Source organism: Uranotaenia lowii, chromosome 3 (assembly GCF_029784155.1).
Source record: "Uranotaenia lowii strain MFRU-FL chromosome 3, ASM2978415v1, whole genome shotgun sequence".
Lineage (NCBI taxonomy): Eukaryota > Metazoa > Arthropoda > Insecta > Diptera > Culicidae > Uranotaenia > Uranotaenia lowii.
In genome coordinates this window covers 297,792,802-297,808,072 of record NC_073693.1, presented here as the reverse complement: position 1 = coordinate 297,808,072, position 15,271 = coordinate 297,792,802, and the positions used below count along the sequence as shown (strand labels likewise).

Sequence of the window (15,271 nt, the reverse complement as noted above, 5' to 3'; positions counted from 1 at the left end):
AGTAACAATTTGACACTCCAAGATAAATCGTCCGAACTCTTTTTATATCTAACAGATTACAATGAAACTTTTATCACTAGAAACCTTGTAATGTCAGTAAAATATGTTTAGAACATTATATATAGCTAAAGCTTAAAGTTTTCTCGTTATTCAGCATGAAAGAAAAAAATCCGAAAAACATGCCTCAGGAAAAGTGCTGTAGTTCATATATTACACGTCCAAAAAATATTTGCTTTATGCATATGAAAGCTGAAGTTAATGTCTACATCATGAAGCCAAGAAATATTTTTCAAATTTTTTTTAATGAAATGGTCACAAAAAGTTCAAAAACAGTGGTCTGAAAACCCTACTTTTTATTAGATTGCTAGTAAAAACTGTTTGAGCGGTGGTATAGTTTTTGAAAAAATATCATTACAAATTTTATTCTAATTCTGACATTTTGTTGTCTCTAGATTTTTGATAAAACTTTTTGTTGAATCAATATATGAACTACAGCACTTTTCCTGAGGCATGTTTTTTCGGATTTTTTTTTTCTTTCATGCTGAATAACGAGAAAACTTTAAGCTTTAGCTTTATATAATGTTCTAAACATATTTTACTGACATTACAAGCTTTCTATTGATATAAGTTTTGTTTGAAGTTCAAAATAATTCAAACGAATTAAATAGATTTTACTTTTGGAGTGTCAAAATGACACTATAAGTCGGAAAAGGGAGTTTTTTTTTGTCCAGGCCTCCAGGGTTCGTCCTTAAATAAAGTAAAGATGCAATATTGAAGAACTTTTAAATTCATTTAGGGTCCTCGAAGAAATTTTTCTTTTTTGAAGCTTCTGAAAAAAGTTACAAGCATTTAAACTTGCAATAGTGTTAAAATGACACTCTAATGCGGATCAGGGTTAATCACATGGTTTAGAACAATTAAGGTCGCTTTCAATAAAGGGAACACTTAGCCTACCTTAGTCAAACCTTGGAAACAGATATTTTTCTAAATAGTTATAACAATACCAAAAATGCACAATAAATAAGGAAATTTATTTCTAAAACCATATTCTTACAAATCTTACCAATCTTACCATCAAAAAACTCGAAAAAATAATAAATTTTATTGATACGATTCAAAATCAAAGTTTCAAATCAAAGGTTTATTTCCGGTAAGTAATTAAAAAATTATTCAAAATTCTTTGATTGTGGGTAAATTTTGTATTGGCTTTTCCAGTATACTGGGCAGATAAATCGAATATTGTTTTTACTTCCGACGTTTCGGAGATTTATTTCACTGCCCAGTAGAGTGAAAAAGCCGATAAAAAATTAACCCAGTATGTATTGAAATTTCACAGACAAAAGCAAAAACAAGATTACAACTAAATTCTCTATTATCTCTAAATTCTGAACAAAAAGTTATAAGTTAATATTTTCGAAACACCAGAACATTAATGCGAATTAAAGTTAAGATTAAAACCAGAATTTAAAGCTTCGTACATAAATCAATGCAAGAAAAAAAAATCAAATTATGCAAATAAATTTCAGGAATGAACCATGGTTAAACTAATGTTTTAAATGTGAATTTTCAATTTCAAGACACATAGATAATAATTAAATTTCATCTGAAAGCACTGACTTCAATCACATAATACTCACCTTGAGAATACATTTAAAAAAACAAAAAAGCAAAAAAGATTCTTGAAAAGTTTTACGAACTTTCCCTTTCACCAGTTTTTGTGAAAATTCGGCAGGTGTTTCAAAATTTCACTTTTAAAAGTGTTGTTTCCATGCATCATTTGTTTACATTTTCCTTCACTCTGTTCAGCTGTCAAAGTCCAGTGCGCCCGACCCCCATTTGTGACATTTCTCGCTAGTGACCTTGGAGACGTCTGGTGGCTCAGCAAAAAAACAAAAAATAGTTTAAAATGGTCGTTGAGATTTCACACTAGACTCAAAAAAAATGAACGAAGTCGAGGTAAGTTTAAAAAAAAACTTATTACCACATTTTGATAGCTATCTCAAAATTCTTTGATTTAGAGGAAAATAAAGCTCTACAAACTAAAATTGAACACTTTAGGTAATTCAACAAGGCTCAATTTGTGAAATTTGGATTAGTAGTTGGCAAGTTACAGCTGTTTGAATTTTTAGGATCGACTTTTTCTGGACCTTGATAATTTAAGTGTTAAAAAAAATAGAGTTCATAACCGAGCAACAAGCGTTTCCATTATTACACAGTATCAAAATATTCACAGTAAAAATGTTCCAAACTTAAGCCAATTTTGATTGAAATTGTTTTAAGTTAACATCGGTTGTTTAGCGTCAGACAATAATTTCACGTTCATTTGTTTCCAAAACTTTAGGCAAAAGTCAGATAGACACGAGTCATTCCATACCAAGTGACTATGAAAATGCATCGACCTCCTCCAATTTGACCCTAAATATGTAAAACTCAACGCTTAACCCATCGAAAAAAGTGGGGGCAGTTTGATTTGTTCGCATTTTGAGTTTTAAAATACAAAAATATTGGGTCTGGCAACATTGTACACAAAATTTCGCTTCTACGGTTTCTAAGATATCCACAAAAGGAACTTGTTGTTTTTGTGAAGAAAGCCAAAATTTCTAAAAATTCTCCCATTCGGAGGGCGGCGGGGGGTCTTTTTCATCCAAAACTTTGGATTTTTCTTATTTACATAACAATAAGTCAATCCTCTTATTTAGGGAGCAATCGGAAAGGGTCGATGCATTTTCGTAGGCACTTGGTATGTAATGACCCGCACACAAACATAAATTTTTATATAGAAACTCGAAAAAAGTTTCTTTGGTACTTTAAAAGTTTTCGAGAGCATTATTCTAAATTGTTAAATCTTTTAATTTGTTTAAATATTTTTTTGTTAGTTTTGTTACTTATCTTTAAAGTTCCAGTGCCTGAAATTAACTCAGGAAGTGCACTCCTTCAAAAGTTCAACGCTCCTCACAATCACTATGCTAATCGTTCACATTAACAAAGCGATTTTTCTATCAGCTAGAACCAAGAACGATCTCAAGGTCCAAATTGATCCAATAAGAATTTCACTCATAACCGTAGGCAGGCTCTAACCTCACTCAAACGGATTGGAATGGAACGGCCTGGCGTGTCTTCTTCGGTTCACTGGTGGTCAAAAGCAAAAAGACATTGACTGCCATGCCGCTGCTAAACTTTAACCAGCATACACGTACGTAGCTAAACTTATTAGGTAAATAACCATTCAAAAAGATGAAAAACTACAGCCTGATAACCGATCGGCCGGTACAGATTGGCGATTTCGATTGGAGGGCCAGCACACCTCCTCGTCGTCGTCTAGGCGCTTCGAGCCATTGACCTTTGCGCTGCGGCTTTCAACGTTGAGAAACGCTTCAGCTAGACTACGAGCCGATTCCTTTCGGGGTTCGAGACCTTATCAACGGAGAAGATCCCGCCCTTAATCATGCCTCGCGCCCAACATCAGAAAAGGGAAGGAAAAGGTCCAAATTCCTGTTATTGCCCCAGCTCCAGATTGATTTATTACGGGAAACGCCCTCTCTCGATTGTTTCCTTTTTTCTCTCATTTTCAAACCTTATCCTCCAATCCAACAGCACGAGATCGAAACATCTCGGATCCTTTTCTTTTGCTATAGGGGGCTCATCCAACGTTCTGTATCTGGGCATCCAAAGCCTAACTGGGTCATCAGAAGGTCCGTTTTCGGACAACAGAGACTACGACCGAGATCGGGAGGACCTACCACAATTAGCCGCGGATGGAATCAACCGATATCAAATGCATACAAAAAAAAATCCGGGGATGGACCCTCTTTTCGCTCGAAGGAATCTTTGTTTATTTTGTTTTTTTTCCTATCTACCTATCTCTGTTAGAAGATGCTAAACAAAGTCGGAGTTCAGGTCAATCAATTTATTTATGGGTTTATTAGTAATAGATTGCACTGGCTTCGGGGTCACACAATCTGGGAAGATGTGCTTGGTTTTTATTGAGTTTCCTCTTTCCCCATAATCCAGAAAAGAAATTTGAATAAGTTTATGCCACCATAGCACTTATCTGAATGAATCTGAATCACTTTATACAAACTTTTTTCAACTTTTATATAAAACGAGATGAAATAACTTCATGTTAATCTTAGCAAACCATTAAGATTCTGGTTCAGTTAAATGTTCTTTGAGCTCTTTAACCGATGCAAATTACTTTCGATTGAAGAAATTATTCTTGAAATTGCTTTCCGATGGTAAAAGTTTCTAACTTTTAGCTGGAATCCTAAAGGTTTCACATGAAATTTTACACTCCATTTTAGTTTTTTTCGGATTTTGGTTTGAAGAAAGAGTAATATTCTGGATAAGACAAAACAGTACAAATGAAATTATTTACCGTACAATAAACGTACAATTTATATAATGAAAGTTATCCTGTTTTGAATGTATGGAGGCACTTACGATTTTAATTCAATAAGCTTATATCCCTCCTGGTAGATTATCATAAACGGCTGTTAAAAATTATTCAGAAAAGTTGGTTTCTTTCTCTACAATTGCTCTCAACTACAAAATTTTCGACTCCAGAGCCTCAAGTATTCAAAGATGGAAGTTTTGTTCAGTATTAATTTTTTTAAAAAGTTTTTAAATATCCAGATTTTTATACTTGATCTGTGCAGCTTTTGATGAAGGTATACAGTACGGTTCAGAATGCATTGGAAATGTAATATTAATTTTTTTACTCTGATGATGTTTTTTGTTCAAATTTTCCTTTTAAATTTAGATAAACCATCAAATTATTATCTTACGAAAATTGAAATTATTTTTGACCTGCGGTATAAAAACTCTACTAAAAACAGACTTTTTCTCTTTACACCAAATATCAATATGTATGCCAGAAATAACATAATACATATTGTCAAGATTTTGCTAAATAATTGTTGAAAAATAAATCTACTTAACATGGGATAAGCTTTTGAAAAGTTCTATCGGTTAATTCGAAAGATACGCGAGTTACAATATTTTAGGCTTGAATTGAGAAATGCGATTTTTATAGAATTTTGGACGGTTTGTGAGTACAACATTTTTCAACTTACTATCCAACCAATTAATTTCTGTAAAAAATAGAACGAAAGGACCACATTCAATATTAATGAATGATTGTTTCGAGTTTAAAAAGCAGAATATATTTTTTTTTAATGTTTGCTATTAATTTGGTTTTTGATAAAAATATGATTTTCAAATATCATTCGAAAAAATTTCAATAGAAATCGTAGTTTTTTATTCGAGTCTGAAGTATTGTACTTCACGTAACTTTACTCATGTTTGAGTAATTTTTCAAAAATCACCCTGTAAAATTTTGCCTGCATAATGCCAGGAAAATATCCTGAGATATTGTATATCATTATAGTAAAAAGTCATGGAAACTCAAAGTTGAAGTAAAAAGCGCTTGCGTCTTATTTTTATGAACGGTACTCTATGTACTTGGCTATTGAAATTAGGCTTTTAAAAAAAAACATGTTGTTTGAGGGTCAGTTAACTAAAAACTGATTTATAAAATTAGTCAATAGAAAAGAAAGTGAATGTCTGGTGAAAAAAACGATCACTTTGAGAGAGCAAATGGAGGGCATGATAAATATGAAATTGGGTTAGAATAGTGGAAACTTTCAACTTATTGCTTATTTTGATATCCTTTTATAAAACTTAAACATCCTGTTATAAAACAATCTGTGAATCTAATAAATTCACTGCGAGAAAATGTAAATTTAAAGATAACACAATGGAACAGCATTTTTGTTGCCTATGTTCAAAAAACTGATTTTGGAAAATTTTGACATCCTGAATTCGAATCATTTATCAGATTTTGACTATTCCCTCTAGTTTTTGTTAAATAATGTTGATAAATTTTGAAAATAGTCAACTTTGAGAAAAATCAATCATTGATAACTGATTAACCAATAAAACTACATGAAAAACAAAAATTGATTATTAATCTTTTTACTATCCTGCATTCAATTAAGGATTTAAATGTTGCTTAGATATTTAAGTTTCAATGAAACAAGAATAAAAAATTCCATAATTTTGTTTTTAATTGTTTTAAGATCATATTTCGAAGGAAATTTTGGAGTTTGCTTCTTTTAAATTTCTTCAAAATTCCTACATTTAGCAGAACATGGGAAAAATAAACAAAAAAAACTTCTATAATTCTTTTCTTGGGAGTCAAAATTAATCGCGGTCTTTGGGAGATTTGAAAACTGAGTTAAAATATTTATTTTCTAAATGTGCTTAATGCTTTACTCTTTTTACCTAAGAGTGTACAAATATATTTACTTGTTTTTTTACGTTTATTCAAAAGATATCTCGAAAACAAAAACTAGTAGAAAAAAAGCACATTGCATATTTGGAACCAGTACCCCCAAATTGATCTAAGTGTGGATTTTTATTAATTTTGTAATTTTCGTTGTTTGTTTAGATGTCTGATAGTTCAAAAATTATCACTTTATGAACTCCTTTAACGAATCTCTTATGATAGTTGTTATTTTTCATATTTAAATAATACACACATTTTAGGAGCAGAAAATGTTCAAATCAATCTTCACGTCATCTACGATATTTTTCTGAGCTTTTTCATATCGGCATTTTGGCTCACGAAAAAAATTTATTGATTCTCAGTTTGCAACTACAGTTTAGAGAAATCTAACATTTGAGAAAATTGTTTGTAAATAAATGATATGAATTCAAAACTGATTATGATATCTGATATTGATATTATGCTTCGAAATTATTGACGTTTTTCGGTGAGTTTCAAAAATAATCAAAACAAATTACCAGTTGTCGTTTCGAGCTACTATGGCATTCGCCTCCCCAGTGAACACTAAAATAATATTTTACGTTTCAAAATTACACATTGAATCTAAATTTTAATTTAAACTTACAATTTTAAAATATAATTTTAGTGTCCACTGAAGAGGAGCGAATGCCATAGTAGCTCGAAACGTATGGACATCTGGTAATTTGTTTTGATTATTTTTAAAAGTATAAACAACCGCGGTGATAAATCCAAAAATCCAACAAACTCTGATATTGTTTTATTTCCTGAAGTATTTGAGTCGTGATTAGAAAATATCGTAATAATATTATCAATTCTTGTTTCTAATCTTCAATTTTTCAAAATAGGTTTTATTCTAAAAAAAGCTTATACAACTCAGATTCTGAAGTTTGAAGCTATTGGAACTTGATTTTCATTTTCATTCTTTTCGCTAGAATTTTAAGCTGTCAAGTTAGATTTTTAATTTTATTTGAACTGAAACGAATTAAATAAGGAAAAAATTGCAACAAATGTGAAAAGGGGAAAAATCATTTTTATCTTTATAAATACGCTACTTTCAAATTTTTTGTATAATATTTTTAAATAAATAAAGGGTTCATTTCTGTTAGTTAATATAATTTTTTTAAGCGTCTGAATCAATTGCAATTGAGAAAAGAAATAATTTTTCAATGTTTGGGTGGCTTTTCTGAAGCAGAATTTCTATTTATTTTTTTTTATTATTGTGTGTATGAAAAATTAAAACATAAGCACATTTTTGGCTCTGAAAATTCTAAATGAACGCAATATTTTGATTTTGATTTAGATTTTGATTTAGAGGTGTCTCAAAGCGCTCAAAGTTTTGGTTTTTTACCCTATAAAATCACCAAAGGAAAACTGAAAAATCAAAATTTTTATTTTGAAGCCAGATGACTTAAAAATGCGGTTTCTATGGTTGGTGATATTGACTTACCTTTTTTTCTGAGTTTTTCAAAATTAGTCTTTGGAATATTTAGGGACAAAGGTTGTTGATTCATCCTAGAAAGTATCCTACTAACAATCCTTCCTTCATTCCTCATTGACTACTAGGACGTGGCCGGCGCCGTTATTGTTCATTTTTCAAAGGGGGAGCATGAGTTTTGTGCATTGTGAATGAACTGCTAGTCCCAAGCACCATTCTTCTGGGCCTTGCACATAACTGACGGCCTCGATCAATCACGGAGTAGCAACCATTGGCGAGGTAGAACTTTTTCTGCTTAGCCAGTTTCATATGAATGATCATATCTAAGCACTTCAAGTTCAATGATTTAAGGTGGATATGAGTAGTCAACTAAGCTAAGCTAAGCAAAGCTGAAGCCAGATGACTTGAAAATGCATAAAACTTCAAGATCTGATGTAATCTCGAAATGATTTTTTTTTTTCAAATATCAACCTAAATTCACCCAAGGGGGGACCAAAGCAATTTCGGAAATTGGAAAAATCGAAATTATAATTTTGATGCAAAATGACTTAGAAATGTGTGAAACGTCAAGATCTGATGTTATCTCGATTTTTTGTTTCCAAATTTCATTCTGGTCCTCCCTTAGGTGATATTAAGTTGATATTTGAAAAAAAAAAATCATTTCGAAATGACACCGGATCTTGAAATTTTATGCATTTTTTAAGACATTTTGCTTCAAAATAAAAATTTTGATATTTCCGTTTTACATTGGTGATTTTTGAGGGTAAAAAAAAGCGAAACTTTGAGCGCTTTGAGGCAATCAAGTCTGATTGAGATGAAATTTTTCGCAGGTCGTTTTTTTAGTTCAATCTACAAAATACATATGGACGGGTTTCAAAATTCGATTCTGATTTTTTTTTTTCATTAATCCATTCCTAAATCCTTATGTGTCCTGATTCAGTATAATAACCATATGACCTTCTATATTAAATTCCATATTTCACATTTAAACATTTGTCATTCCGTTAAAATTCAAAAGAATATGAAGAATTTAGAAGTCCAGGAGTTTAAGCTAATAAAAAATTCATAACTGTTCGCTTGAGTAAATTTAATCATATGACGGCAAATTAGTGTCATTAGTAAGCAGACTCACATTTAATTTTGCAGCTCAAATGTATAACTGGTCAGCAAATTTTAATTCAACATTTTCTGTATAAATTGGGCGAACCGACTTCTATTCAACCTAAAGTTTTTTTTAGTGATTAATAAACGTTTATAATTAACAAACACTCCCATGGAGTGGACAATTTTTACATTTGAAAAGAACATCAACTAAGAAAAGTTCAGCAACCCCCCTCTCCCCCCCCCCCCCTCACCATATTTGGAACTCAACATTGTTGCTGATAATATTTAAAAATTATATCGTACATTCCTCAAAGTAAGATTGTATTTTGAGTTAACTACCTAGGATTTTTTTCATAAATTTAGCTAAGCTTCACCTGCCTGATTTTTTTTTTAATTTTACATATTTCTGGTTAGAATCAAATTTTGAATTATTGGTGATGACTTTTGCAATTTTTCGATTATTTATAACGTTTTTCTACATTATAGTACGAATAAATGGATCTCCAAGTTAACTTGAAAAAATAATTATAGTAAATTGAATTTCTTCTTATTCTACTTGCCGATGCTATTTTTAGCACGATTCGGAACTGTCATATCGACTACACACTCATTTTTATTAAACCATTTATGTTTAAAGAATAAACATTTTCTGGGTTTTGCTCCAAAACTATCATTTTGATTATTATAAGAATTTTTCTTTGCGAAATTTGAACCATTTTGGTAGTTTTCGAATATTAACCAGAAAACGGTTGAATTATTTGACGTTTTCTATTCGCCATTTTGGAAGTTTCCGTGTGGAGCAAACAGAAGGTAATGATTTGGTCATAAATTTCTTCTATAATATCCTAATCTTACAATAAACTGAATTAAAATTACAGAGTTACAGAATAATTCAACTAAAGTCCGGATTCAGTTCTAGGGAGAAAATGGCAATGGCTGGCGCTGGATTACTTTACTAGTGGAACGTTCTACAGAAACTGGACATCTCAATTATTACATCGATTTCCTTAGTATTCGGATGGACCGGTAGGACCCCGTGGGGCGGGTCGGACTGCCCTAAAAGCTTGCCCCACTGACCGAACTGGAATTACCGTCAACATAGATTCTGTGTTTCATCTGCCTCCTCAAGAACCTCCCAGGAGCATTTAGCATCAAGTGTTAAAAAAATTGAACTGCTAATTTTTCTTGTATCCGATTTATGTATTTCATATGTAACTATTTGATTTTTTATTCAGCCTGTCGGAATGTTTGTGTCTAGTTTTTCAATAATATTGACCACATCCACCAGTGAAAACCAATTGAAAATAACGAAATAAGCCAATTTGAAAACCTCCCGTCAAAGGAGATTAGCATCAGTGGAAGGTCAGCATCAAGCGGGATGTGAACAAGATCATCCGGTAGGGAAGTTCTTCATTGCCAATTGCCAGGAAAGCCAAGCGGGAACAGATGCGCAATAAGCGGAACTTCACGAAGATCATCTGGAGCTACACGAATTTTGCCACGGTTGCCGAGTTTTTCCTGACGTTGATGGAAATCATTACTTTGTGCCATGAGAACCAAACCGGTAGCGATCATGAAGAATAAGCTCTCCGAATCCGTTTAGTCTTTGTTGACCGATAATCAGAATGTGATACGCAGTGCGATCGGATGTATGCCCGTTTTGCTGTGTACACTGGAATATTGCTTTATGCTGCCTCCGATGCCGGGTGAGTTTTCTTAAAATTTCCATCCAAGATCTAGCACTAAATCATATTATGAACCTACATTTTCTAGACAAGAAGGAAGGCGGAGATAACACGGACACAGGCGACGAAAATTAGGTCAAACCAAAAAGAAGTGGTTATTCGATCGAACTTTCTTCAAAGCTTCCATCGTCTAGATAGAAATTTTTTTTTACTCCGATGCTGGCCGGTAAACAGCCTGGCGATACTTCATGATAAACGCTCCGCGGACAATCAGAAATTAACAGAGAAAAAAACCTTTAAACAAGTGCGCGGTAAATATCCGGCGCCTTTCGATTAGTTTGCCTTCAAAATAAAGAAAAATGCACAGATCACTCTTCAACCGGAAGATTTTTCGAGATTATTTTTTGTTATCTCCGAAAACTTCACAATTCCATATTTTTTGGTTTTTTTTTTCAAACTTTACTTTTTTGATTGATTTCCTGAAATTCCTAACACAGCGCTGAAAAAATAACCGTTTTTAACTTTTTCCGCAATATATTCAACGTTGAAAAATAACCACATTTTACACTTCTCAAGTGAAGTCAAAAAATGACTTCTACGGGAGAATTTAAATAATCACTTAACGCGGAAAGGTGTGAAAATGTTTACTTTTCAACGATAATCTATATATATAAAAAGCAATTTCTGTATGTTTGTTTGTTTGTTTGTTTGTTTGTCCTCTATAGAATCAGCCGTCTTAAGAGCTAGAGGTCTGAAATTTGGCATGAATGCTCATTAAGACCAGGAATGATGATAAATGTTTTTAGATTTTCGGATGACCCCTTCTGAAGGGGGTCGTCCATAGAAGACAAATATTGTTTTCGCAAAATTGATGTTACTTTTCGTCGGATCGTGTTGAAAATGTGCACATGAGTGTTTTAAAAGACGAGCAATCGATTTCAGGTGTCAAATTTTGTGTAAGGGGTCAGCCAAAGGGGTCGTCCATATAAACTGTTCGCTGTTTTTGCTATATTGACGTTATTATACATCGTATTCAGATGAAAATTGAAACACGATAGTTTTGAGTGACGTGCAATCGATTAGAGGTCAGATCGGTTGGCAACTCTGATTGCTAATCACGCGTTCTTTCCTCGGTGCGTAAATTCGTTCGTTTTCAAAGTTTAAAGAAAAGCTAATTCAGTGTTTTATAACATAATTACCGAGAAAACAATTGATCGCGTTTGTGATAACTGAAATCCCGTGAAAGAGTGCATATTTTCGAAAAAATCATGGAAATTAGTGCTATGAAAAAAAATTTCTTATTGGTTGTTTTCTTCATAATTCGTTCGGGGAAAGAAAATCAGCAGCACGAAATTGATGTTTTTTCGCTCTCTGTATGTGTGGGTTATGGGTTGTGATGGTCGTAATCTAGTCGATGAAATGTGTCCGAAAAGTCCCAACATGTTTTACATGTGATATGATGTGATGTGGAGATGTGGAGTAGAAATGCAGTGATTGGGTAAAGAAGAAGAAGGGTTATTTTTCAAATAAGTGTTTGGGACAGGGCATGTGAAATTTGGCTTAATGAATGCCTGGCTCTTGTTTTTTGATCGATTTCGTGAAAGAAGAGAGCTTTTCAATAAAGCTTACTAAATTGAAAACCAGGTGGTGCTTATGTAAACAACAAATGCAAAAGCTCTACACAGTTATCGTCATGAAAACATCGATATGATTATCGATAAATTTAATTCTGGATTGCTTGATGGTGAAAATCGAATGAAAAGTTAAAGATAAGTAAGTTAGCAACCAAGCCATAGCCGAGGACCCAACATCAACAATTATGTTCCCACCGTTCCAGCATAACACGATACCGAGCGACGTGACAATTTCAACAACATCTCTATTCCCAGCAGATCGGACTTCCCGGAATCCCAGTAATAGTGCGCATTAGATTGAGGTTCTAAACTCTGTAGAGAATAGGAATAAAGTTAGTTCTAGTTTAATCTCCAAGTCGTGCAGTCGAGTTCTCCTTTTTTAAAAAGAATTCCCTGATCCATGAATTCTTAGCTGGCGCAGTCGTCCGGATATTTTTCTAAGTGTTTTTAACCGCAATCGAGCATCCGCGAGCGCATATCGTGGACTTGTGTTTTAAACCGAGAAAAATTCCGTTGAACCATAAATCGTTTCCGTGAACGTAAATCGCGAAATTAGTTAAGAGTGATAATCGTTTGTTAGGGAAATTAGGAAAACCGAGTGGACATCGGCAGTTTCAACAAGCTAGGACGTAACGTAAGTAATTTTATGTTTACCCCTAATTAACTAACAATTTTGATGACAAAGTGTAAAAAATACTAACAAGTGAGTTTTTGTTTAAATAAGTGATAGTAATAATAATAAAAAAAAAGAGATGGAACAGTTCCAACAGCAACTTGCGTACCTGAAGCAAGAATTAGCCTCTAAAAATGAGCAAATTCATCAGCTCAAAGTCGAAGCGCAAGGTGCCGCTGAAGCTGTGCAAAACGCACGAGCCGAGTTAGCCCAAATTACGGCAGAGCAACAGGCACGCGAAAATGCCGCTGTTCAAGCAGCAGTTGCGGAAGCCCAAGCAGCAGCCGCCGAGGCAGCAGTCGCAGCCCAGGCAGCAGCTGATCAGGCTGCATCTGAACAAGCAGCAACCGCTAGTAATAACAATCATTTTGGATCAGTAAATCCCGCAGAATCTATCCTCAAAACATTACAAACCCCGCAAATTATTCGAGATTTGCCCTGTTTTGACGGAAACAAAATCAAATTGAATTCCTTCATTCGATCAATCGATAATGTAATGCCAATGATTGACAAAGTGCGTGGTACCCCAATTCATACAGTCTGGATCCAAGCCATTAGGACTAAAATCATAGGTGACGCTGATAATGTTCTCGAACTCTATGGCACGTCCTTGAGTTGGTATGAAATTAAATCCAATTTGATTACCCATTATAGTGACCGCAGGGATGAATGTTCTTTGCTTAGGGATCTGTTCGCAACCAAACAAACATCTGATGTAGAAACATTCTACAGTGATATTTCCTACATCATTTCGTCACTGGTAAACCTCCTTAACATAACAGAGCAAAATGCCCAGGTAAAAACCGCAAAGAATTTGTTATTTCAGCAAATGGGACTCAAAGTCTTTTTATCTAAACTAAAGGAACCTTTAGGACACATAATAAGAGCGCAAACTCCGAGCACCTTAAAGGAAGCCTTGAGAATGTGCATAGAAGAATCCAATTATCATTATGTGAAACCCACAGACAAATCCGATCCACCACCAATCCCGCATAAATCCCCACGAAATTTCCCAACACTTCCAATTCATAGCCCCAAATCTTTTCCAACATTTCCACCCATTCAAAACCGAAACGCTTTTCCACAGCGTCTACACTTTCCTCAAAACCCTCCAAGACAAAATTTTAACTATTTCCAAAACTTTGCACCCAAACCACAACCGTACCAGTTCAAACCATTCCAATTCAAACCAACATCCAATCCATTCAATTTCCAAAAACCTCAAAATACATTCCAATCAACCGGTAACCAATTCGGAAATAAAAACGTTTTTGCTCCAAAGTTTACTCCCCAACCTAAGCCAACACCTATGGACATTGATCCATCGTTGAGATCGCGCGCAATAAATTACATAAACAGGCCGCATTATCAAATAGAAGAATGTGAAGAAATGTACTACCCTCAGCAATTTTACCCTGATTATTGTTACGGCTATCCTACATTGGACGATTATACACAAACAAATCAACAACCACAACAATCTGATCAAATTACCAAACAACCTACAGAAGAAGCCTCACATGCATCAGCCTCAGCCACTACTAACAGTGACGAGATTGAAGATTTAAATTTTCAGACGGTCGCGTTTGCATCGCAACAAACGTAAACAACTTTGTTCCTTACGTTCTAATTGAGACAACCAAAGGCCCTCTCCGATTTTCAATCGACACGGGAGCCAACAAAAATTACATAGATCCAAAACACGTGAATTACGATAATTGCAAAGTTACAACCCCATTAAATGTTCGGAACATCAGTGGAAAACACAAAATAGACAGATATGTGAAATTTAACCCGTTTCCTCAACTTGATCAAATTGAAAAATCTACATTCTATGTATCCAATTTCCATCCGTTTTTTGATGGCTTAATTGGATACGAAACATTAAAAACTTATCAAGCTAACATTTTAACGGAATCAAATGAATTAGAAATTTTCAATACAAGGATTAAGATGTATCGAAAGTATCCAGATATAAAAAATGTTATTTTAAATTCCCATGAAACTAAAATTATTGGTCTTTCTATAGAAACAAATGATGGCGATTTTTATCTTGAAAATGATTTATTTGTGCAGCAGAACGTCATTATTCATTCTGGACTGTACAATGCTAAAGACAACCAAGCTCGTGTAGTAATTACTAATTACTCTGATGAGTGTTGTAAAATAAATTTAGATCAACAACTAGTGATACCTGAAATTAATAATTTTGAAACAAGTACACCTGGTGATAAAAAATCACGATTACCAAAATCTCTTTATGAGCAAATTCGAATATCACATTTGAATAGTGATGAACGAAACAAGCTCTTAAAACTGATTCATCAGCATGAAGATGTTTTCTTCTTGGAAGGCGATAAATTGACCTTCACAAGTGCGATTAAACATAACATCATAACAAAAGATGAGTTGCCGATTCATACGAAATCGTAC

General features: G+C 33.6%; 1 protein-coding gene across 1 annotated transcript in view; it reads left to right on the top strand.

Annotated features, from left to right (window-relative positions):
- Positions 1-10,430, top strand: part of LOC129753628 (carbonic anhydrase 2-like) — a 28,407-nt gene extending 17,977 nt beyond the window's left edge. Inside the window, exon 4 of the mRNA XM_055749461.1 lies at positions 10,274-10,430. Within this exon, the coding sequence (XP_055605436.1) occupies positions 10,274-10,430 (157 nt within the window). The remainder of the gene's footprint in view (positions 1-10,273) is intronic.
- Positions 10,431-15,271: the final 4,841 nt, after the last annotated feature.